General features: G+C 37.4%; 1 protein-coding gene across 1 annotated transcript in view; it reads left to right on the plus strand.

The window, feature by feature from the left end:
• Window positions 1–17,497, plus strand: part of LOC139700316 (uncharacterized) — a 229,631-nt gene extending 212,134 nt beyond the window's left edge. Inside the window, exon 4 of the mRNA XM_071598955.1 lies at window positions 17,186–17,497. Within this exon, the coding sequence (XP_071455056.1) occupies window positions 17,186–17,497 (312 nt within the window). The remainder of the gene's footprint in view (window positions 1–17,185) is intronic.
• Window positions 17,498–25,210: the final 7,713 nt, after the last annotated feature.

Genomic DNA, 25,210 nt, shown 5'->3' on the forward strand with positions numbered 1-25,210 from the left:
ACTCTAATGGCCGTTGACAAACACACCCTTCCACATGCCCTCGTTGGCGTGAAACACAAGGGCCGATGACAGCAGCTAGGTCGACCATATAAGGTCAATGCCAAAAGGTCGCCGTGCAAATAGGCTGGCAGTCAATAGGTTGCGGTATAAAATATTCATAGTAAATTAGGACGCTTTGCGAAATGCTCGATGGAAACACAGTAATCAATCCGATGGTCGGTTTGGTAGGTAATGATAGAGTTCACCCAGTGCTAAACCTGACGGAGTGCGCAATTCACACATCAGAGAAGGATAGCCCAAATCGAATCGAACCCGGGCCCTCTTGTCAGTAGTCCAATGCTCTACTCCTGGCATACAACCACATGCCGATATATATATATATATTAATATATATATATATATACTTAAATATATATGTATATATACTTAAATATATATATGTATATATATATACTTACATATATATATATATATATATATATATATATATATATATATATATATATATATATGTATATGAAGTTAGCACCAGTGTACAAAGACTAAAACACAAAAAAAGAAAATGAACTCACTCAGTTTCGAATTTTCGGTGGTCCAAGGCACCTATCTCAAGGAAGAGAAGGACAGAACTCAGTATATATACATATACATACAGTATATACATACATACAGTATATATATACATATATATATATATTTATATATTTATAAATTTATACATTATATTCTTGAAGTGTAGTGTGACATTACAGTCGACATTTTATCTAAAACCTAGTATGTGGAAAAGTAAAAACTCTTTTTAAAGCACATACTTCCACGAAGTGAAGCTAAAAGTTTTGGAGTATATGCAAGAAGGTTGTTAATGCACGAGAAAATTTTCAATTTAACTGCCGAGTGCTTTACCCTCAACTACTGAGCTCATGCCCTCAACTGGTACATAATATTAAATTACTTGTACAGTTTAAATATCGGGTCAATCAATACAACATATCTAACGGGGCCAGTGGAGGAGATATATAATTGTGAAGTCTCATCCAAATAGCTTTTCTATATCTTCCAAAAACGTAGAAAAAGAAAAAGCCTGGTATCCATTTACATAGATGAAAGAAACAAATAATTGCATTTGTATTTTCGTTCCTTTGACCCCTCAAATGTAAAATAGATGTAATTTAACAGCTAGATACTCCAATATTGGCACTATTCTAAGTAATTTTAGAGTGCATTGATTAACAATGGGGATCTTCCATCAATTAATTGGGTCACCTACAGCAGTGACATAAATCCTCGAAAACCTAAGTCATGTGATGCGATACTCAGCATGTTTCCTGAACACTCATTACGACATGAAAAAAGAAACCAGAAAAAATAAAATTTCATATTTTTAAGCGACAAGTCAACCTGAAATTATTTTACATGTCCACATAAACGACAGAATATGATCACAATAACTTGTTGACCAACATTAATACTGTGATGATTTATTTAAAATCTTATTTTATTTTAACCCATTCTATCAGCGCGTACCACATGCTTACAGAGGTATTTAAAACTTACATAAAGCAGGATATTTTTGCTGATCGTTAAAAATTATTTTCATTGCTTGAATTATAAAATTTCTCCTTTAGCAATAAGCATTTAAGCAACTTTAAATGTTAAAATGTCATGTCTTGTATCAGATCACCTACACATCCTAGCGGTTGAACACAGGGTTTTATGAGGATGCAGGACCTAAACCCAACGCTTATGCCTCTATTTAAGGAAGCTGTACCCTCTTCCTCTCCCTCATTCCAATCCCTTCGAACCACGTCCTCCAACCGCTCTGCATAAATTCCTCGTTGGGGGAAGTAACGAGTACCATTCTAAGCAATGACAAATAATACTATATTAGTCAGTGCTTTCCATTAGGATTGGAGAGGTTGGGCTTTAAAATATTTTGTGCGAGCTATACCATTAGCGGTGATTTGTTTTTCCAGGAACACGGAGTGCATCTCCATTTTTTGCATGCATCGAGAAATTTTCAACCAAAAGTTGGGAGTGTTTCAAGAATAAAAGAGATGAATCTACTCACTATCGATGTATATTTGTGTAACGAGCACGGAACTGCTGCTGGTGGTAAGATACTACGGAAATGTATGGATTGTAAGGTTTCTGGAGGAGAATGTTCCATCAAAGGCATGTCGTATTCGTATCTGGAGGCCATAATAATCTACCCCTAAGGAGAAATGATAACGACGCAGAGGAAAATGGCAGATGTGAAGGAAAATATACCCAAAACTCAATTCCAGTTAATTAATGATAATCGCCAAGGAATTAGTTCATCAATGTCAACGGAGTTTACCTCGGTGAGCACTTTAAAGAGAATCATTCAAATGACATGACGGCTGTATGATATTTAGTCGGCGTGTCCCCTTGTCCACAGGATGAGGCATATATTTCGGAATCTTGCAGGAAGGCTTTAAATTGCAAAGTAAATTTAAATTTGTTACTTTAAAACAGCGGACCAGGTGAAGAATAGTTTTCTTGTATGCATCACTTTGGAAGGCCTAAAGGGGATGTATTGAGAGGAGACACTGCTTTGTTGATGGCGTGCTTAAAACGGGAGGGCAGAGAAAAGAACATTGGAGGCAATGGAAACGTGGTTCTGCCGAGAAAGGACGAAATTAAAATGGATAAACAGAGTAAGTAATGAGGAAGTACTTCGAAGAGAGGAAGAAGAGATGAGCTTATGGAGGACTATTACAAGAAAAAAGGGAAGTTAATTGGACTCATCCTTAGGCAGGATATCTAACTGAAGACCATAAACGAAGGAAACACAAAGGGAAAGAATTAGAAAGGTAGATAAATGATTATCAGGAAGAGGTTCTTGAGGTGAACAGCGCGGCCCGTCTGTTTATTTATTTATTTATTTATATTCCTCCCAAAACGCCCTGAAATCATTTGGACCTAAAGACACTTCCGGGAGAGGGAGTTAAATTTTGTCAGCATTGCGCATCTATCTCCATTACATATTAAATCAGCAGTTTTCTTTGTAACAGTCAGTCTTTCTTGTACGATTATGATCGCAACTCGACGCGGTTCATGCTTGGTTTGGATTCACCCATGCATGTGACTTGAGGGATATCATGTCCATGTGGATATATATTATTGATTACCTAAGAAGCATTTCCCACAAATTCAAAATGCAATCAGGCTGCTGGAGAATTGAAATGAGGTGGAGATCGAATTTAGTTCCTAACTAGAATTATAAATATTGTAAACAATTGACCACAGCAATGTCTTATTTAGCATATGATCCCAGTGGGCGAGCTTTTTAGTGGTGAGGTCATGCTAAAATCAACCCCAATAAATTATTCTACGAAACAGCAATGTATATTAGATCAGAAAGTGTACATATAGAAAGTTAAAATGACGTAGGTGGGGATAATTTAGCCTAGGCATATTTAATTGCGAGATGAAAAGGTCAGTAAGGGAATTGGAATCAAATATGTAAAGCCGTGGGGGGGGGGGATGGCATTTCCGCGGAACTACTTTAGTGTTTCGGAAAACACGGGAGGAAGGATTTTTATGGAACAGTTTGTAGCGTTTATGAGGGAGGAACATGGCTGCAGGATTTACTCAGATAACTGTTAGTTCCCATCCCAAAAAAGAGAAAGGTAGCCTATATGAGAACTAAAGAATAACAAATTTGATTCCGTACGCAGCTAAAGTGGTCCTCAGGATCATCAATCAGACTATAGAGAGGAGGTTAAATGATTCCTTAGGGAATGATCAGTTGGGGGGTTCTGGGAGGGGAGAGGCAATAGGAGGAAGATAGAATTCAATAGAGAGGAGAATAGAATATAATAAGGATGTATTGATCCGTTTCGTAAATTTCGAGAAAGTATTTGATTGAATGAATTCTGTAGAATTAATGCATTATTTGCAGAAAATAGGAGCAGATTGGCGGGATACGAGACTTTATCGCAATATGTACGCGCGCCACTCACTGCTCAGCTGCGAGTGGTGAATAGAGGGTCGAGATGAGCTGTCTTAGGAAAAGGGGTAAGACAAGGGTGTCCATTATCACCTGTGCTTTCCTACCATATACGTGGAGGAAATTATTTAAGGGGCATGTGAAGAGCTGGAGGTAGAAATGAAAATCGGAGGGATTTCATTAAATCAGTTAGGTTTGCGAATTGAGGAAGCTTTAGATTGTCAGTCTGCCAAGGATTTGAAAACATTGCTGAGTGCATTGGAAAGTCCGTGCGATTGTTATGAGATGTGAATGAATGAAAATAAAGTTAAGGTTAAGCGATTTTCCGGGTAAAAGAAAGACTGAGTTAAATAACAAAATAGTTCACAAACTTGAGCAGGTGGAACAGTTTACCTATCTGGGAAGTGTTCTGGATCGAAATGGTCAAAGTAGTAGGGATATCAGAAGAAGAATTGTGTTAGGAAAAAGAAAGGCATTGATGACATGGGGTTAAGAAAGAATGTAAAGAAAGGATTATTGAAGACTTTTATATGGAGCGTAGTTTCGTTTGGCACGTAAATATGATCGTTGAAGAATGGTGATAAGTACTGATTGGAGGCTTTTGAAAGATGGGTGTGTAGAAAGATGGTAAAGGTGAAATAGATAGAATGGTAAACATACTGGAGAGGAGAATGAGAAAGCTGGGAGGAATCCAAAGGGAGCAGGAAAGGAGGATACAGAACATTTTAATTGAGGGGTGAATTTCAGAGACAGTGATGGAGGAGAGAACTGAAGGCAAGGAAGCGAGGAAGGGGTGGAAATAGGATAGACATGTTGGATGGAATGAAGAGAAGAAGGAAGTAGGCAGAATTTAAGAAGCACTTATTGCAGTGTGCCAGATTTCAGGTTGTGTTTTGCTAGGGGCAGCAAATGAATGCGACCTAGTCCATCCAAATCCCACCTTAAATGGTATAAGGGTAAAAAATAAGAGAAAAATTACACTTCCAAACACTTAAAGTGTGTGGAAGTGTAAAGTTTCCCTTAGCATTTACCCTCATCATGAAGGAATTCCACAAAGTTAAGCCTGAAACTGTTAACTTTAAATGGTATAATAAAAAAATATAATTAAATGTTTAATTTGAAATATTTTTGGGGCTTGATTAGACGCCAACATTTAGTAAACCCTTAAAACGGTTCGGCTGGATAAGCCTTTCGAACATTTATAATCGGAATCCCTGCTCCTTCAAAATAAAATAAATAAACTTTTTAACGTAATAAATATGAAAAATGTTTTTTTCCAGAATTATAAAATTTCCATTACGATCCCACTTATTCTCATTGTTTAAGACAGTATCTTTACATAAGGCGTGTCATACATTGCGAGCAGCCACGGGGTGTGTGGAAGGGGTATTAAGACCTGTCATGTGCATGTCTGATTATAATTAGGCTAATTTATCGTCTCCCTTTTTGAGACAGGTAGGTTGTTCAACTGCCGTAATGGAGAATATATCAACGATACGCAAGTTATGGATTGATTATTCTAAGTACATTAGGTCGATTAAATATGAATATCAAATATCCTATCGCAAAACCTTCACTATCGACTACACCTTTATCATTACAAAAAAATAATGCAATAATAATATCATCATCGGGCGCGGTAGTCCAAGGGTAAAGCGTTGGACTACTGACCGAAGGGCCTGGGTTTGATTCCCAGACAAGCCTTTCTGGGCACCCTCAGCTGTGGGATTTTTCGGGTACCAGATCTTCCTGGGAAATCGTAGCCGGCACAAGGAAAGGAATTGGCCCCCCTAACCTGATGTGTGAATTTCACACGCCGTCAGGCTTAGTACTGAGTGAACTCGACCTACACTTGCACAAACGACCTTCGGGTTGATTACTGTGCTTATGGTTTTTTTATTAACATCATTCAACTTAGCCTATCGATCATCCAACTTACAGCTTTTTTGAACGGCTATCTAATACACCGTCGGCCTTTTCCCAAGGAGATCAATTAGTACTATGTCATGTTGTCGACCTTTTTACGGTCGTGCCTCTTCTTGTAGTAGCATCTGAAATAACTTGATCAATTCTTATCGAGCAGTTTACGTTTAACGTGGTATCTTCGTACTTCCAGTGACTAATTACTACCTTGATCAAAAAGTTCCCGGAATAACCACCGTGTGGCGCTCCCATCGTTCCGATTTGAGTAATGTTTTTTTTTTGTTAAATTGGTACATCTGTTGTTGATATTCCCTTTAAATCTTAGTGTCATAACTTGACATTTGCAAAAGTTACGTAGCCAAGAGTACATCTATCTCTGTGTGTGTTGGCGATTTTTTACAATTTCAGAAATGGATTTAAATTTGCAACAACGAACTTGTATTAAATTTTGCGTAAAAAACGGATTTAGTGGCGCACGGACGTTGGAAATGTTGGAAAAGTGTTTCGGCAACGATTCTCTAAAAAAACGGTCGTTTACCAGTGGCACGAGCGGTTCAGAAGTGGTCGTGAGTCAATCGAAGATGATGAACGCAGTGGCAGACCATCGACATCGAAATTCGGTGAAAAAATTGATAAAGTAAAAGAAATGTTGGTCAATAACCGCAAATTAACCATCAGAGAAATAGCGGAGGACTTGAACATTGCCTATGGATCCGCCCAAGACATTGTGGTTAATGATTTGGGTTTCCGTCGTGTAGCAGCAAAGTTGGTGCCAAAAGAACTCAATTTCATGCAAAAAAGAGACCGTGTTGACGTCGCAAAAGACATGATTTGCGAGGCTGAATCCGATCCCACATTCATCAAAAGGATCATTACTGGAGACGAGACGTGGGTTTATGAGTACGACACGCAATCCAGACATCAGGCAAGTGAATGGCGTTCACCAAATGAGCCGAGACCAAAAAAACCACGTCGTTTTCAGTCAAAAAAGAAGGCAATGCTGACGGTTTTCATGGATTACAACGGTGTAGTGCATCATGAATTTTTGCCAGAAGGCCAGACAGTAAACAAAGAGTATTATTTGGGCGTTATGAGACGTTTGCGTGAAGCAATTCGCCGAAAGAGACCAGAAATGTGGGCAGAAAACTCGTGGATTTTGCACCATGATAACGCACCGTCGCACAGTGCTATCATTATTCGTAATTTTTTGACGAAAAATGCAACAAATACCATCCAACAGCCACCGAATTCACCTGATTTGGCTCCCTGTGACTTCTTTCTGTTCAATCGAGTTAAAAAACCATTACGGGGAACGCGTTTTAGCAGCCGAGAGGAAGTAATGGAAAAATCGCAGGAAGCACTGATGGACATACCGAAAACCGAATATAAAAAATGTTTCGAGGATTGGATCAAGCGCTGGCATAAGTGTGTTGCAGTCGATGGGGATTACTTTGAAGGGGACAATATAGATTTAGATGAATAAACTTGTATTTTTAATTTTCTGAATAAATTCCGGGAAATTTTTGATCAAGGTAGTATATATATATATATATATATATATATATATATATATATATATATATATATATATATATATATATATTTTAACGCAGGAGAACTAGTTGGAAACAGTTCATTGGAGGAGTGTGAAATTCCTCTCTTGAAACGGAAGCGCTCAGCCGTAAATTTCACGTTTTCCACGAAAATTTCAGTCAAATACGAGTTTATCTATACATATTAATTCAATAGTAGTTTATTGGTTTAATCTCAGGTGGAACATGAAATAATCTTCTCCGTGAAGTAATGAAACGGAAGGATTGAAGAAATATTGGAGGGCAATATTTAGACAGACCTTAAATATTAGCTGAATGTGCTGGTTGAAATTAGTAGGAAATATGTTGCACAGGAATATAAAAAGAATTAAACTGGATATCCAAACTACTGTTTCAACCCGCCAATATCCGGTATCGCTTTGCATTAGAAAATCGCTAAATTTCCTTATCTTATTCACTGCGGCGTGTGACTGGTTTACTCTTCCTCGGAGAAGCAGCATTTTGCGTGCTAAAATTTACTTAATAAAATTCAGTGACAAACTAAAAAGTCCATGGATATCATGAACGGAACAGCTCAATCAACCCAATCTTACTACATTTCGAAAATTAAAATAGAGCCTACTCAAAATCATCTTATACCTCCACGGTCAATAATTTGCTTATTGTGTCCTTGACAGTGACATTTGACAAAACAATGTATAGTTTCCAATATTTGGTAAAAGAGGTTCTTCTATTTCTAAGGTTCTAATTTTTATGCTAGTTCCTTAGGTACTTCACACAAAAAATGCTATCACAGTCAACGAGCATAGTACAAGGAAAATGAAATGGTTTAATTTTAGGTCTAATTTTGAACGTTAGATAAAACACCGTCCTTGCCATGGTACCGGGTTCTAATTACGGAGGTGGCAGTATTTTCAAAAAATTTCCGGACCCCATTAGGACGCCGCGGGGGAAGTATTCCGCAGTGAAATGCACCCTGAACCTGGCGTAAATATTTGTAGACCCTCAAGAACTTTTCATTAAGATTAGATTTATACCCTTCCGAGTGCCATTCCAAAATGGCTCCATTTTGTAATTACCGCCTCACACTAATCATTCATTAAGCCTAAAATAAGAAAATGACCATAAATGTCACGGGACTGCCAAATAATTACAACTATAATTTAAGAATGAGCGAGTATAAAATTTACATACGGTGTAACATACAGGATAAGGACTATCATTGGAAAGAAGAAATGTTTTGGACACATCCCGAGTGATAATTAATATCGTACATAAAATACATTATTGAAGAAGGAAGGAAGATCATTTGCCTCTAAAATCCGTCTTATATACTTTCATGAACCCTTTATTTACACCGACTCTTATAATTGCCCTTTCAGGGCAATGGGATAGTACCTATGTTTTAGAAATATTTAATATTAATTTTGTATCACTTATTTTCTGTAAACAGTAATGTTCACTAGAAAGAAATATGGATGAATGATGATTGGAGAAAGAATGATAAATGAAATAAATTAGAAAAATCAAGTATCAAATGAACTATATACGTTGTTCGTTCAATAAGTCGGTACAAAAGTATAAAAAAATTATTTTTCGGGTAGATTCTTTTTTATTATTCAACATAACCCCCTCCTGACTCGAAACATTTTCTCCAGCTTTTCTCCAACTTTGTTAAGCTGCCCAAAAAGTAGGAATTCGAAACGTCCTCAAAATACGCACGTAAAATCGTGTTGGCCGATAAATTCCTCGCTCAAAATAACTCGTTTTTTGCCGAGCCATTTTTTTAAGTTTTTTAAATTTAAAAAGTCACTGGGGGGCAATTTTAGTAACTACGGTGGATGTTGTAATAATTTGAACTTTAGTTCCATTATTTTTGCCATTGAAACTGCGCAGTTTGTCGCAATGTAATCCGTGTATTGTCTTGATGGAAGAGTATTTACAAGTATGTCTTAGCCAAATGAGGGCGTTTTTTCTTGACTTCTTCGCCCAAACGGTGCCATAACGACGGATAATACACTCCATTTATCGTTTTTCCTTTTTAAAAGTCATTGATGTAGATTATCCTACATGCATCCCATACAGGGATGTACAGGTATGTACAGGGGTGTACTTGTATCACTGTGCCCATCACATTGTCACCCGATTTCGCCGTCTTCTCCTTCCTTGGAGCCGGATCTCCTTTAGAAACCCACTGCTTTGACTGCTCCTTTATCTCTGAAAAGTAGCAGTGTATCCATTTTTCGTCTACAGTTATGTAACGGAACTGAAACTCATCAGGATTGCGATGAAAAAGCTCCAAGCCAACCTAGTAATCGATCACACAATTCTTGTTTATTCTCCGCTGAGAGCAAACGTGGCACCCATTTTGACAAGATTTTTTCATACCGAATTTTTTCTGCAAAATTGAATACACTGTACCTTTTGACATGACTGTGGCCAAAACTATTTTGCGAGCTTTGATTTGTCGATCACTCTAAATCATATCGTGGATTTTGTCAATCATTTCTGAGGAAATCACTTCCACTGAACGTCCCGAACGATGTTCATCATTTGTGGATACAAGGCCAGATTTTAAGTCATCTACCAATTGTAAAGTGTCAAAAACACAGGCACAGATGTCCTATGAAATTCATCCAACTCGGCTTTGATCTATTTGGGTGTGAAGCCTTTTAAATAGAAATATTTAATCAACGAGCAAAACTAATTTTTTTCCATTGTTTAAAATAAACACTTTTTGTTTCTTTAACCGGCAATGAATACCAAGCCATGTGATGGATAAAGGTGAAATTTTAATAGCAGTTTGGTCAGCAATGAAGTTTGCTCTTTACGACTAGCGCCATCTCTTGGTTATTTATAGGAGTTATTGAACGACCCACGAATGTACATTTGAAAGTTACCTGACCAGTAAGAATTAAGAAACAAAGAGAGAATTATTAAAAAATTAAATTTCACTACATACAGTCTTACTGGGAATAAATTTATCAATTGTCAATCGTCCTAAAGCTTTCTTAGTTTCGAAGTTGCTAAGATTTTCCTTGGCAAAGATTCAAGCAACTTGCTTCTCTCTAATAGGCCGTAGCTATAAATAAGTTAACTCCTGTGAAAATGGGATAGCTGAGACCGTAAACTTGATAGGCACTAGGTTTGTTAAGGGGGAAGGGGGAGGTAAAATAAAGTTACAAGTAAGGGGAAATATTGGGAACACACATAAGTCACTCAAGTGTGTTTGGGAAACAGTGATCCAAGTATACCTCAATCGAACACAAAAAGCCAAAATTAATAATAAAAAATAAAACAAACTTAAAACCACTCGATCACTAGGGTGTGTGAAGGAATAACAGTCACTCTCGTGAATCGCATTCACACACACACACACACTCAGGGTTTCCAAGGATATCTCCTACACCAGGGATCCATTGTACTCACACAGTAAAAAAATCAATAAAAGTTAAAAAGAAAAGTCCCAAGTTCCCGTTCGCAATCACTCAATCCCGCGGGTATGTTAGACCTTTGTGAATCGCACTACCTCACTCGTTCAGGGTTTACAAGGATTCCTCCTATGCCCGTGACCCATCAATCACACAGATGAATGTAAAGTAGAACGGATATATCCGTGAGTGTATTCGAATCACAAAGGACAGTTCCGTTTAATGATTTTCGGTGAATTTGACCGATAAACTTCCTTTAAATACAGCAACATTTTTCTATCCAGTTTAGGTGCGTTTCTATCAGTACTCCAAAATTTACCTTTAGTGTATTACCCTTCGGATTAACTCATGAAGAAGAATAGATCTACTTCCCGTATTTTCGTAGAGGATTGCGAATAAATGAGTGCAGTTAGCCTCTGTTAGCTGGGTGGAAGCGTTACAACAGGGCGTGATGAGGAAGATTAGCAGCATTCCAAGCGCCTCCTTCCAGAGGGCGAACGAGACGTGGAAAACCTACTGTTGATGGTCGCCCAAGGGTGCTACTTCGTGGACTTTTGAGGGAATATATATATTCTGGCAATACATATTGTTATATTGCCTTGTAAATCGGCTCAGTCCCACTGCTTTTGGGATAGACAATACATATGATAATGTATCTCAAATTTGCCGAAATGAGATGACATTTAAAACCTGGAACACTTTTGTTGGGAACAATGTAGAGGACAATGTGCGTTTGAGACGCCTTTGTAATTACTTTCAATTTCATATTTAATTGAGGTAATAAGACTTAGAACGGAACTTTGGACTAAGCCAGTTCAATTTAAGTCCAATTAGGCAGAGCCCAATCATTTTACTACACCCTTAGCACCAAGATCCAAATAGGATTCCAACAGTTAACAGCATTTCGTATCGGCATAGGTTCTCAATGTCCAGAAGAGCAAGGCACGACTGAATTAGACGAGCCTGTCCTCGTACCCAAGTTTTTCTTACTAAGCAAATTCTTCGTAGGAATTATTCAATTATAGAAATATAACACATTATTATTATGGCACTAGAATAAAAGATACAGATTGATCAATAAGTGGTTGGTAGGCTCAGTCAGCTTAAAGCATTATGATATAGAACGTATTAATGAGTGCTCTCACACTATTGAGTAGTAGTTGAGTAGTTTGGAAGAAGTGTCGAAAACGTTCATAAGAGTAACATGAAAGAGGTCGCATAATTGTGAGAGACTTTTGAATGCACAGTATCGTATAACCGTCATGATCTTGGCAGAATTTCAAGTATTTCTAGTAAAGTTCTATCTTGGCACAACTTAATAGAGAAAAAGCTTTTTTAGATATAATGAAGCCGTTATGTTTAACTTTAAGATTTAACTCTACAAGATATTCAATATTTTGCCTGTCTAATACGCAAGTCTTCTACTTTTTTAGATACCAGCGATGCAAGTGAATATTTAGGTAGAATATTCCTTAATTATGTACTCTTCATATTTATCCAATTATTTCCCCAACTTTCGTAGCTTTCTGTGCTCGGAGAAAATTGCAAATGCTTTATAGCGTCAGAAACTTGTCCTAGCTCAATTTATCTCATTTTGTTACTGTTTTATCTTAGGATTAATCTTAAGGTTGACAAACTGAATCTTGTCATGGATTGAATTTTAATGAGCATAATATTTCATCCATACTTTCTCTAACATTGATTTGGAGTATCATTATGATCTAAATGAGACCTTCAAAACGTAATGTAAATTGGGGCAAAAATCCAAAAGCATATCCATTGCGAATCTGATGACATATCTGATCGCGATATGAATGAATGGAATCTGAGGGTTGTGCAATTGAAACAACTGTTTTGAAGTCTTTTAAAAAGCCTGGTATTTTAGTTGCGAATAAATTACATCTATAGATTACGTCGAGCGCACTGACTAAGGTCTTCAATTTTAGAATTTGAATCACCAAAAATACCTATTTTTTCTTACAAATAGTTTTAAAAAGAAATGTTTACGGCCCTCACAAGAAGTTCCTGGAGTTATTAATTACTCAGGCGAAATTTTTGGACTTGTTTTCATATAATCATGTGGAGAATCCAAGATTCCAGTTAAATTATTCAAATTAGATGCCAACTCTCAACAAATGAGATACAACTGTGGGATAAGTTTAAATTTTCAGGTATCATTCTGGTTATGTAATTTATTCTTTTCTTCAAACAAGTTGTACTGAAGCAAATTACACGCCTGAATGTTTAATAAAAATACTCTTTGAATATTCGTAGTGAACGAAAGTTTTTTCAAATCAGAAGAAGTTAAAAGCCTGGCATTTTTACATAAATTAAGACAGCAGTTGAATCCTGCTCCTATCTTACTCATTTTTTTCAACTTCTTACTCCAGGAAATTTTATTATAATTTTTCTGATTCTCTTTACAATTTTTTTGCACTAAATTTTTATCTGCAATGGTGAGGAAGTTATCGATAATACTGGCGTGATCGTTCAATTTCATAAACCACGTTGGATCGTTAAATTTCATGAGTTCAAGTCATATGCAAACACCTCTTTCCTTTCACGTACAATATACTTGTATTTTGTCATTTCCGATCCATCTGAATGACAATCCTTTTAAAAAACGAGCTATAATAGTAAGGACGCGATACGAACACGCAGTTATTTAATGCGGGTACTGTTCGGAAACAGTCAAATTTTAAACAAGTTCTCCACCTTTCAAGAGATTTCAAGGGCCCCACTCATTTTTGGAAAGATCTTACTCACCCAAATTGCTTACTCAGGTTCTCCCGAACACCATTTTCAGTGCATCTTGCTCCCGTATTTTATTCCTACCTCAGTATTAGAGAGTAAGATAATCCGCATCTAATACAGAAAAAATCCTTCTGCACTCCCGGAGTTTTAGGAATGAAAGGCAATGTTCTTATGAAATTACAAAGAAAGACAGTATAAGTTGACGGATAAATAAATATTAAACTTTTCCTGGTGAAATGAACAAACAAAGAACAAACGTTGTTTGAGTAGGATAGAAAACCGCAAATGGAAGAAAGCTTGAAAACTTTCCGCTCGGATTCTTTATATTTTATTTGATATAAATATCAAGTAATATCTCGTTACAGTAAGGCATCGCGCGCATCGTTATCTGTCAGAATAATATCAACCGAGCAATTTCCATTTTGACACTGAGATAATCCCTTCTATCCCACACTACATTAGTTAGACATGCCATTGCACTTTGCTAAAGAATATAGGTCTGTAAGGAATTGCAAAAAATACTTCTGGTTGATGATAATGGAATGAAGTGCCCGCCCTACCACTTTTCCGAAGAGTGCATATACAAATTCCCCCCGTGAATGATGTTCTACTGCCATGCAACGAATTTTTCGAAATGTATTTTTATGATACGATAGGACTCCAGATGTTCCATCTCGGTGCAAACCAATTTTCTGCTCAGAAAAGTCACACGAGATAGCTCAGAGAAAAGCAGCGATACATGCGCCGGTTAACAGAGTGAAAACAGATGGATGTTTGAAACTTTACCCTTGGGGAACTTTTTAATCTGATGGAAACAGAACTTGTACACGCTTGTGCGTACTATAACAGCCAAATGTGATGCAACGTGAAATTATTTACACGCAAATACACGAGTAAATAAACAGATGTGCGAAGAGAAATTCTTGAATATCAAACTAAATACATGCCACATGATAACTATGTTGTCAGATAATCTTTTTCGAAAGGCATAAGCTTCAACGTAAACAACGACTTTACATTATTTATCACGAGCATTTTACTCTATAGGTCCAGCAGAATACAGCGGGATTCTTCGATGCATTTCAATGAAAGTGTCGGACTGGTTGCTCCGACGGTTGGGAAAGTGAACGCGATATTCACGATGAGGAACTCTCGGAGTGAACTGAATTCTCGGCGTTAACTAAATAAAATAAACGGAGTTAAATTTGAAAAACTCTGATCATACCATAAAAACAACTTGGGAAGTCTCTAAGAGAAGGGAAAGTTAAAATAAAGGCATTAAACAGCTATCCGAAGTTTTGTTTGGACAACTGTTAAGAGGAGAAAATAAGTACTACCCGATATTAGGGAAATCTCCTCCTCCAGCAACCAAGAGAGCAAAAGCGACTAAAGATAAAACTTTCAGAAATGTTTAAGGCTCTTTTATTTACTTCTGGTGTCGAAGCGTATAATGAGGACCCACACCTCAAAAGAGAATATTAAATAAAGTAAGAGAAACAGTATCCCATATAGATTAATGCGCGCATTTATTCCTCATAATAGTTGCCATCACAATTAAATTAAGATTAAACACCTTGGCCTTTAAGGCCATTAAAGCCTATTTCAAACACTTGATTATTTCATTAAACTAAATAATATACTTCTGATACCTTAATTCCCCCTTCTACATCCCCACTTGTCGGTTCACGGAGCATAACGTGGCTGCACATATTGAAGAGAAAATTTGTGACGAAAAAAAAATGCCCGCAGGATAATTTTGAGTATTCTAAAGTAATATATTGGACGTTAAGTTTGGTATGTATAAATCTTAAACACTTAACGCCTTTAAGTTGAGGCTTTAAAGCCTTCTCTTTAAGTTTGCGCCTTAGAACTTTGGTTCTAAGGCGCAAAGTTCGGAATACATATTTTTATCCTTACCATTACAATCTATGAATACTTAAATGACGAAGGATTTTACCCATACATTTTTTAGTCATTAAAAAAAAATATTTTTGGCTATGCATTTTTCTAACAATTATGTCACACCACCCGATACAATGCCGCTTAGTAGCCAAAGAACATTTTCCATGGATGAATGAAGAAATATTTTATCCCGCGTTCAACTAAAAACCCAAAAACAAGAACCAACATAGAATATGGTCTCATGGGGAAAGAGGGAAAAACTTGGCGAAACGTGCGCATGCATCTAGGTCATTTAATTACATGCGCGCATTAACAGGCGGACCACGAATGTACAGGTGTTATACGATTCCGGTAGCCTGTAAGGGCATTCTTCGCCAGGCGAAACATTTCGTGACACATTTGCGGACTGAAGCGAAGCACTGGGTAGCTCCCAGATTTCCCTATTGCAGTGGAGAGAAGCCAACCCGAGACGGGAAAATTTATTTTCATCTCTTTATGATTTGTTCCTATATTCTCGGTGTTACCGCCTTGCTCATATTCCTCTTTTTACGGCGCTTCGGTCTGGAATACGCGAGATTCTATATATTATAATTCTTGTTTCATTGGTTTCATAAATATCAAGTTAAAATTCATTTAAATTTACAAAAGGCTAAATTGAAATTTTTATAATGTTACCGATACCTGTCCTTGCGCGATGGTAAATTTCTATTTTTTGAAAAGAAACCATAATGACTTGAAAAACCAATTAATAATTTACATTTTATTAATGGATCCCAAATCTAATTCCTACACACATAGATATTTGGAAATTAGGCATTTTTACGTTTACGAGGTATTGAAATTACATATTCTATGTAAGAATAATTTCTGCTGGAATTATATTTCGCTCATTAATTATTCCACTGTTACGCGCTGATAGTACTCCAATACAATTACACTTTTTCACGAACGGTGCTTTTCCTTATAATTTGGAGGTTCAAGTTACTGCCGCGTCAATTATCATTTATTATTATTTAATTCCGCAAAATTGTATCAAAATAGCATAGTTATCTATCTTCCGTTGCAGCAAGCCAGGGAGAAAAGGCACACTACCTAAGAATGCATAAGCGTGGCGGTTTGGGAAATGGTCCAGGAGAGAGAGGCTGAGAGAGAGATCAATCTCGCAGCGAGGAGGCAGGGGTAGAAAAATCATTATGTTAATTTACTCAGCTACTCAAGAGTCTGTCAAACGAAGTTCGGAGCCGCCTCTTTCTTATCTCACTCGCAATGGCTTCGATCGGGGAGAGAACGCGAGGTATCCCTTTGTATCAACTGTCGAAAAAGGCGAATGCATCACAGCTTGGGTGAGTGAGTCGCTCAAGTGATAATAAAGCAGTATTAATTAAAAAGGCACAAAAAAGAGAATGGAATAGAGAAATTTTAACGCAACTAATAGCGGTAGCGTGTGAAGCCTTCTGGTGCATGCATTCCAAATTTTCACAGGTGGACTATTCGCCAAATCATTCTCTGCTCGAGGAAACCATAAAATATTAAATGCTTGCGGGGGCAACTTTGAAATGAAAAGCAATTAAAAATTTCTTCAGCGTAGTCGTGGGGAGACCCTGTTATGTTCTCATAAATCAATCTTTTCTTTTTTTTCACCCACTCAGCTGATCGGACCGCAGTTCATCCAGGCCATCAAGCCATCACTTGAGGACAAATGGTCACCGGAGCTGCACGACGCGTGGTCACAACTCTTCGCGTACATGTCCGCCGTCATGAAGGCGGAGATGGACGTCGAGGAGAAGAAGGCGGCGGCTGAGGAAGCAGCAAAGGCGGCCAAGGCCCCCGCCAACGCAACCGGCGCCCACCGCCACCACCACAAGAGTGGCAGCGCCAGCCGGAGGGCCAGCAGCGACGCTGTCGGCGGGGGGTCCGGAGGTGGCCCCCTGGCGGCCATCCGGAGGGGCACGATGCACTGATGGGGCCCACGGCAACGGGTGGGGAAGAGGAACCTTCCGCGTCACCCCCGCTGAACGGCGTCCCATCCCTGAGGGCCACCCCGATGTTTACCGGAATCGCCGAATGTAGAGGCGTACATTGAGGGAGAGCTTTCAGACGGCGAAGGCGGGAAGGACAGAGGTCCGGAGAGGGTCGCAGCTCTCGGGCGAAAAATTAAGGGGGTGCCACACTTGAGCCACAGATTGAAATCTCTCAGTTGGTCGATGATGAAGCCTTTCGAGTTTGGTCACAGCTATGGTTACTGCATACAAGCCACTTGACTTTAGACATACGCGCCTCCATAACGATAACTGGTAAACAGCCTGATTACAATCGGGCATAGCCAGGGGCGCCATTATGTGCCATATTTATGGAGGAAGACTTAGGCGGAAAACGACAATGTAGCACGATGCACTCGATTGCAATCTTTCCAAAAAATACATACTGGGTTCCGTTTCAGGATGAAATTTGAAAGGTCCTCGTAGATTTGCTGTAAAACGCATATTCGAGATGGATATGTCGAATAGCACGAAGATTTTTTAGGTGGGTTCACACTTTTCGAATTGAAGAACAAGGGATATCCAGCATGAATGGAAAACAAACTCATCCGTTTATTCGTCGTTTCGTTTGACCCAGCATGAGGTTTTCCGTCGAGAAACCACGGGTAATTTGTTTTTTAAGCTTATGTAGAATGGTTGGGAGTCCTTGGTGTTATCAAACAATTACTAAACTGAAGGGTCAATCAGCAGAATATTATGGCGCTGGATGCAGGAAAATTTTATTTGCCTTTTGAGTTCATTTAAGGAGACTGTCATAAGCTCTTTGGGAGGAATGATTGCATAGAAACTTTAGTAATTTTCGAAAGGATTAAATTGAGTAGAAAATCAAAGTGCTTTCGATGATAATTGTGGAAATCCTCTCCATCTCCTGTTGTGGAAACCATCATCTCCTGTTATCAAATCATTCAAGATATCCATACCCATGTGGCTTAATTTAAGATCTGTATTGTCCAATTCTTTCGTTTCTTCTTTGGTCACGTAGTTTTTGCCATTTTCATTATGCATGCAGTGATAATATAAATATCTCTTCATCAATCTACTAAGCCGAACGAATTGGCACCCATCGGTTGGGACCCAAAACATTTTCGGAGCTATTTGTTCACCCAAACAAAAGGGGCCCACAAACGTTCTCTCGTTCGTTCAGACAGTGTAGCTCTCACTGCCTTTGGAATGGGTTTCAGAACTGAGAACCGAGAATCTAATCCGTTTATGTTTCTCGGGTCAATATCATAACGTTTAAATGACAAAAATAAATATTTAAAAACAAATATTTAAATGACAAAAAACGGAAATAAAGAGAAAACAGAAAGATCTAAAACTGATATTCCGAATATGATTACTCAAAGTGTCCAAGTACAGAATAGGACGTTAGGGAGTGTACTGTTGCGTGCACAACCTGAAGATAAATGTTCTGCCTAATAAATATCTCTCGGATCTAAATTTTTCCGGTCTTTTATTTGCGAATATTATTCTCACACAATGAAATTTCCCTGTTCTTGTTAAAAATAAAATCATTCGACTGAGAAAAATTATTTTAACGATGAGTTGACGACTCATAATCGGCGATTCAGTTAAGTACCAATTTTAATTTTATAAATACCGAAGTACCGATAGTTATTTAACCGATTTCGTTGCGAGAGCTTATTATTGCTTTAGTATTGCTAAACACAGCTGATGAGTATTCTCATATTGCGGCAAAAATTTCTCTGACCCATGACATTGGCACTCAAATGTTATTGTATTAAAAACAGTCAGTTTGATTTTCTCTTTAGTTCATCTTATCAGTGGGGCTTTCGTAACTAGTTAATTAGTTTTTTTTCACCTGTGAATTTCTCATAACCATGAAAGATGAAAGAAAGTTTAGCGGGACGTCTTTAAGTCAAGTTTGGCCATTCATTGATTTAGACACTTCAAGGTTTGAAATACATTCGTTTGTAAGACTGGCTTCAGCTAAAACTGACACCATGAAATTAGACCTGAAGTAAAGTAGGCATTACGGGCGTATTAAAGGAATTTTGTAATCCATACACTTTCTGTGGCTCATTTTCAGAACGCAATGGTCCCCTTTACTACATACTACAAACAATGGGGTCTACATAGTAAAGGACCCAATTTCACCTCTTAAACTGAATAAATTTAAGTCATTTTGAGAATCTAGGCTGTGGCAACAAGAGCGATGGGGATATCGTGGATATATTCTACATGAAATGTTATCCTCAGGGTGTCTGGTGTTGAAAGGTCTGGCCATAATCGCCCACTTGATCATTATGGATGCAGATTGCTGAAGGAGAGGAGACACTTGTCGGAGAATTATCTAGAGGCTCCCAAGCGTGATAAATAATTTGAATAATTATGTGGACAGATATATTGTATGGTTTCTGCTGATGCAACGTACGAGAAAATATGATAAAGCAGGATGTGTAATTTAAGCGGAGTACTGGTGTTAAAATGTGTGTGCGAGAAGTGAACATGAAGGCTTGGGTCATTCAAAATTGAGAGAGTAGAATGAAATGGGAGAAGAGAGCGTAATGCTCTTGGTTCCATTATTGCCTGTATTTTGTGAGTGTGGCAAGTGGAATATTAACGTGGTTTTAGGGATTTACACGGTTGTACATATTAAATATAGGACCATGTAGACATACATATGTACTTACTTACATATGTACTTATCTACTTACGTAGATATACATATGTGTATATATATTATATATTTATGCACGTGTATATATATGTGTATATATACCTATACATACACGTCTGTGTGTACATGTGTATATATGAGTGTGTGTGTAATATATTATACACACACATACATATAATATAGGTATGCATATATTTTTTCAAGATGATTCGAGTATTTAGAAATATCGATCCCTATTCTTTGGTTTTACTATGAAATTTTGGTTGAAGGTAAACGAGCAGTATAGACGGAGGAAGGGCCTTCATGGGAAATGGCCGGAAGAGGATGTGGCAGCATTAGGTGGTGGTTGGGAGTTGAAGGAAGTAATTACATGGGCACGAGTGGTGGCATGAATTTAGAAAATTAATTAGCAGGCCAAAACTTAGAATCATCAAGCTACTTTCGCCAACTTCTCCGTGAAAAATGGAGATAATGGTTAGGATATTGTTATGCATACACGAGCAGCTTCGGATGAAAAATACATCATATCCTGAGACGCCGCAGAGCCCTTTCTTTCGCTCATTTGTATTTCTTGGCCGTTGGACTGAAACAAAACCAGGCGTTAAAAAATCAACGTCATAAAGATACGCTATCATCCGCTCATTATTCTTTGAGATAAACGTGAACCAGATTCAAAACCAAAAAACATTGCAGAGTATTTCGTGAACCAACCCCTCTATTTTCTTTTTAACCAATTTTCTCGTGTATTTAAAATTCAAAGAACTCCGGAAACTGCCGCAGCATTTTACTTGAGCAGATTCACCCGCCATTATTCACACAAATGTGTGAATTTTAAAGTGCAAAATTCATTCGCCATTTGAGCATGGTAACAGAAAATTATTTTTGTACGGTATGATTCTCAAATTAGTCCTGCGTGTCATTTTTCCATAATTTCTCTGTATATTTATATATCTACATATATATATATATATATATATATATATATATATATATATATATATATATATTTATATATATATATATATATATATATATACTCATATATACAGAAACAGATATAAGGAAAAGGGATAGGAACACATATAAAGGACGAACACAATAGAGGTGGGGAAGGCGGAATCGAACGGATCACAAGAGTAAAAATATTTCCTCAACCGGGACTCGAACACCGGATCACTCGGACACCACTTGCCGGGCGGATGCTCTTAACCACTTGAGCTATCGAGGATAGTCAATTTACCCTGAGATCCGTGGGTCTAATATGTCGCCAAGCGCCCCGATTCTTTCAGCCAAGAGATGGCGTCAGGGAAACGCACTGTTCCTTTCCTGTATGATGTTGTATGAATTCTAACCCACTGTCCTTTCCTTTCCTTGTGTATTGTCTATTTCTCCTTTGGTGGGTGAAACAGCCCCCTGACGCCATCTCTTGGCTGAAAGAATCGGGGCGCTTGGCGACATATTAGACCCACGGATCTCAGGGTAAATTGACTATCCTCGCATAATCTGTAAGCTGACAATGTGTACAATGTAAACACTAGCAGTGTAACATACTAGACCGAATAAAAATAAATTGAACCATAGCTCAAGTGGTTAAGAGCATCCGCCCGGCAAGTGGAAAGATCCGGTGTTCGAGTCCCGGTTGAGGAAATATTTTTACTCTTGTGATCCGTTCGATTCCGCCTTCCCCACCTATATTGTGTTCGTCCTTTATATGTGTTCCTATCCCTTTTCCTTATATCTGTTTCTGTATATATGAGTATTTATTCGCCGTTTGGCGGGATTTCGTGTTTGAATATATATATATATATATATATATATATATATATATATATATATATATATATATATATATATATAACCATATATATATATACCATAACCATATATATATATATATATATATTATCATATGTATATATATACCATATATATATATATATATATATATCATTACTTCTCTATCTTCCGATGAAGACGGAGTAGAATTCCGTCGAAATTATCAAGAAATAACGTGCGAGTGTTCCTTTTTTTGTGTTTCTATATTGTTTGTTACTGTGTAATGTACTATTCGGCACTTCCGTGTTACGTCTACGAAAGCATATATATATATAAATATACAAAACTAGTACTCACACGTATTTTCCTTCAAGTACGCTCATTTTAACAAACCAATCCCTTACTTCAACGACATACATGAATCTGATATCCTTCAGAAAAAGAGGAAAGGAGAGATGTCCTTGAGAAAAAAAGATAGAAAGGAGCATATAACATTCGCAAAAAAACTTGATTTATGTCCGAGTTGCCCACTCACTCGAATCTTCCAGATTTTAAATAAAAAGTCTATGGTTAACTTGAATAATGCTAAAGTATTCTCCAAGGGAAACGACGTCATTCACTCTGGCTTGAAATACATGTTGATAACCAATGTCACTCCACCATATCTACTACATATATATCTCCCAGCCGCGTAACGTAGGAGACGCCGAGGGTAATGGTACCAAATACGACAAAAATTTTTTTGATCCAATTAAATGGAAGCTTGTCTTTGCGGAGAGAAAAAGAGAGAAATGCAGGTTTGCCGATCTCCTTGCAGCTCACAAAAATGGGAGCGTAAATGTGAGAGTAAACTCCAAACGCCGTAGCATTCCCCGGAAAATCTCTCCCGAAGCGTTTTTCTCTCTTTCATGAAGAGTTGCATTTCTCGTTGACTTCCCATGAATTACTCAAAATGTTTGTTCAGAAATACAAATCTAGGCTGCAATTTTTTTATATAAGAATGCTTTTTCACTCGGGAGGTGTTCGCTAAAATTATACGTCAAACACCTCAACTGATTTCTGCCTCCTTTAAAATCAAATTGAAGTAAAACAAAGCGGTCGCACAATTAAAAAGCCGCTTTAAGCGTATTCTCCAGCTCGATGTGCCAGCGAGATACGAATGAGCTCTTTTGTTTCAACTCGTTCGATAGTAGATGATAGGGAGATGGGGGTCGTATCGGAGAATAAATTATTGCGGCATCACCGCAGAATGGCTTGTAAACAGCAAATTACGGGAAATGGATCGCATTGGTGACGGAAGCGGGCGATTTTTGTTCCCCGTAAAATTATTTTCAATGGTTGACGATGCCAGTTCGAGTTTGCAAAGCGTTCGTTTCCCTCCCTTGAGTTTATAATTTACACATTACGATTATGACTCGTCCAACAGTGAGCAATTTGCACCGGAAGTGCCATCTGGATGCTGTGTGTGACACAGGGCTGGTGTTTGTTCATGTTCAACGCTCAATGTGACCACTTAAGGCAGCATTAACCCACATTTACATTCTATACAATTACCTGATCTCGTATCCCTGTTTCCTGGGATGTTAACAGCTTATTCAAGTCCGATTAATCGCCGAATACGATTAGGCGAGAGCCCAAAAGCGGAATAAAGTCTGCAGAAAAAGAACAAACATTTTCCCATGCTGGGGAATGTCAAATGAAAAAAAACTCAAGTTTACTATTTAATCTATTCATAATCATAGTCCCACTTCCAAACATACTTCTTCCTCACTATATAAACCATAAACTTCCTCAGCTATATAAACCATAGGTGAAATTATAACTTCACACCTTTCGTGCAATGAAATGTGAAATGTGGCTATTCAATGAAATTGTGGGGAATTTTAGAGTTCATTGTCACTATGAATATCAAATACGTACTTTCACGAAGTCACAGCAGACTCTGTTTATTTTACTTCATGACTATAATGTTTTGGGAACCACAGAATTTATATGGAGCACCGAAATTAAAAGTATTCAACTTGGGAACTTAAATAATGATTGACTCCTACACCTCTTCCTAATATGGATTACATAATTATGTTGCACTGTACTTATTTGATAATTAAGGCCATGTGAACGACTTTAGGAATCCCCACTTCTCGGCTACTCTAAATAAATGTAAAATCATTTCCGAAAGAAGTTGGTCTACAGTAATTCCTAATTCAATCCCCTACGACTCCCATTATTAAAATAAATGTCTAAACGCTTTCGGTTTTTGACATATGATAATGTCAGTTACGAATTTAATAGCGGAGATACCATTAAATAAAATGTTTTGATGGTTCTCTTAACTTTTCCAGTGAAAATGTAGCTTAAACTTTGCTCTTGATAATTCGATGTCCCAACGACCCTTTTGTTCTCGAATCTATCGAAAATCAGATGACGTGGAGATAATATATATATATGTATCTGGGTGAATATTTCAAGTTACCACCATGGACGACGATTTAGTAAAATTGTAGTAATTAAGGATGATCAAATATTGGTTGTCTGGTTCCTAGACCTTAAAATTTATTTTCTCACTGTGATTAATTTGTTGAATGGTTAAAATTCAATGACGACGTCATCAAAACAAACAAAGTAATTAGAATGCCGGAGTGGGAGTCTTTGACTAAGGACTTAGAATTCAAAATAAAGAATGCATTACAAACGAAAGCGTGCAAGGATATGTTTCTATGGATAACATTTTCAGCGGATTCCAGCTTCATTCAGGCAATATCTCAACCGAAATAAAAATCTGGAACATAAAACAAGCGTTTTAGGATTTACCACTTATGTTTAATATTAAATAGATACACAGACCTAACATTAAAATTCCCATTAACTAACACTAGCTTAATATATTCAGATATCCATACAGCGATTGACACTATTGGCACTTTTACATATCTTTGTGTTTTATTCAATTTTTATTCTTTTTTACCAAGCATGATCTTGATCTCTAAGCTCTATCCCTTGCACTATTTTGTGTGAAGTTAGAATTATGCCTTATTGCGAAGAATGAAAAATTCCTCGTTCGCAGTAATTTATCAGAAGAGGAAACGAAAAATCATGATGTACTTTGGTTCCAATTAGTAATTCGTAATCATGCGACTTTGTAATAAAAAATATGCTGGTACATTTGACTTGCCAGAGATGAAAATCTTATTCTTAATCTTATATTATAGGCTGATTTT

Source organism: Hetaerina americana, unplaced genomic scaffold (assembly GCF_022747635.1).
Source record: "Hetaerina americana unplaced genomic scaffold, ioHetAmer1.1.p SCAF_10, whole genome shotgun sequence".
NCBI lineage: Eukaryota > Metazoa > Arthropoda > Insecta > Odonata > Calopterygidae > Hetaerina > Hetaerina americana.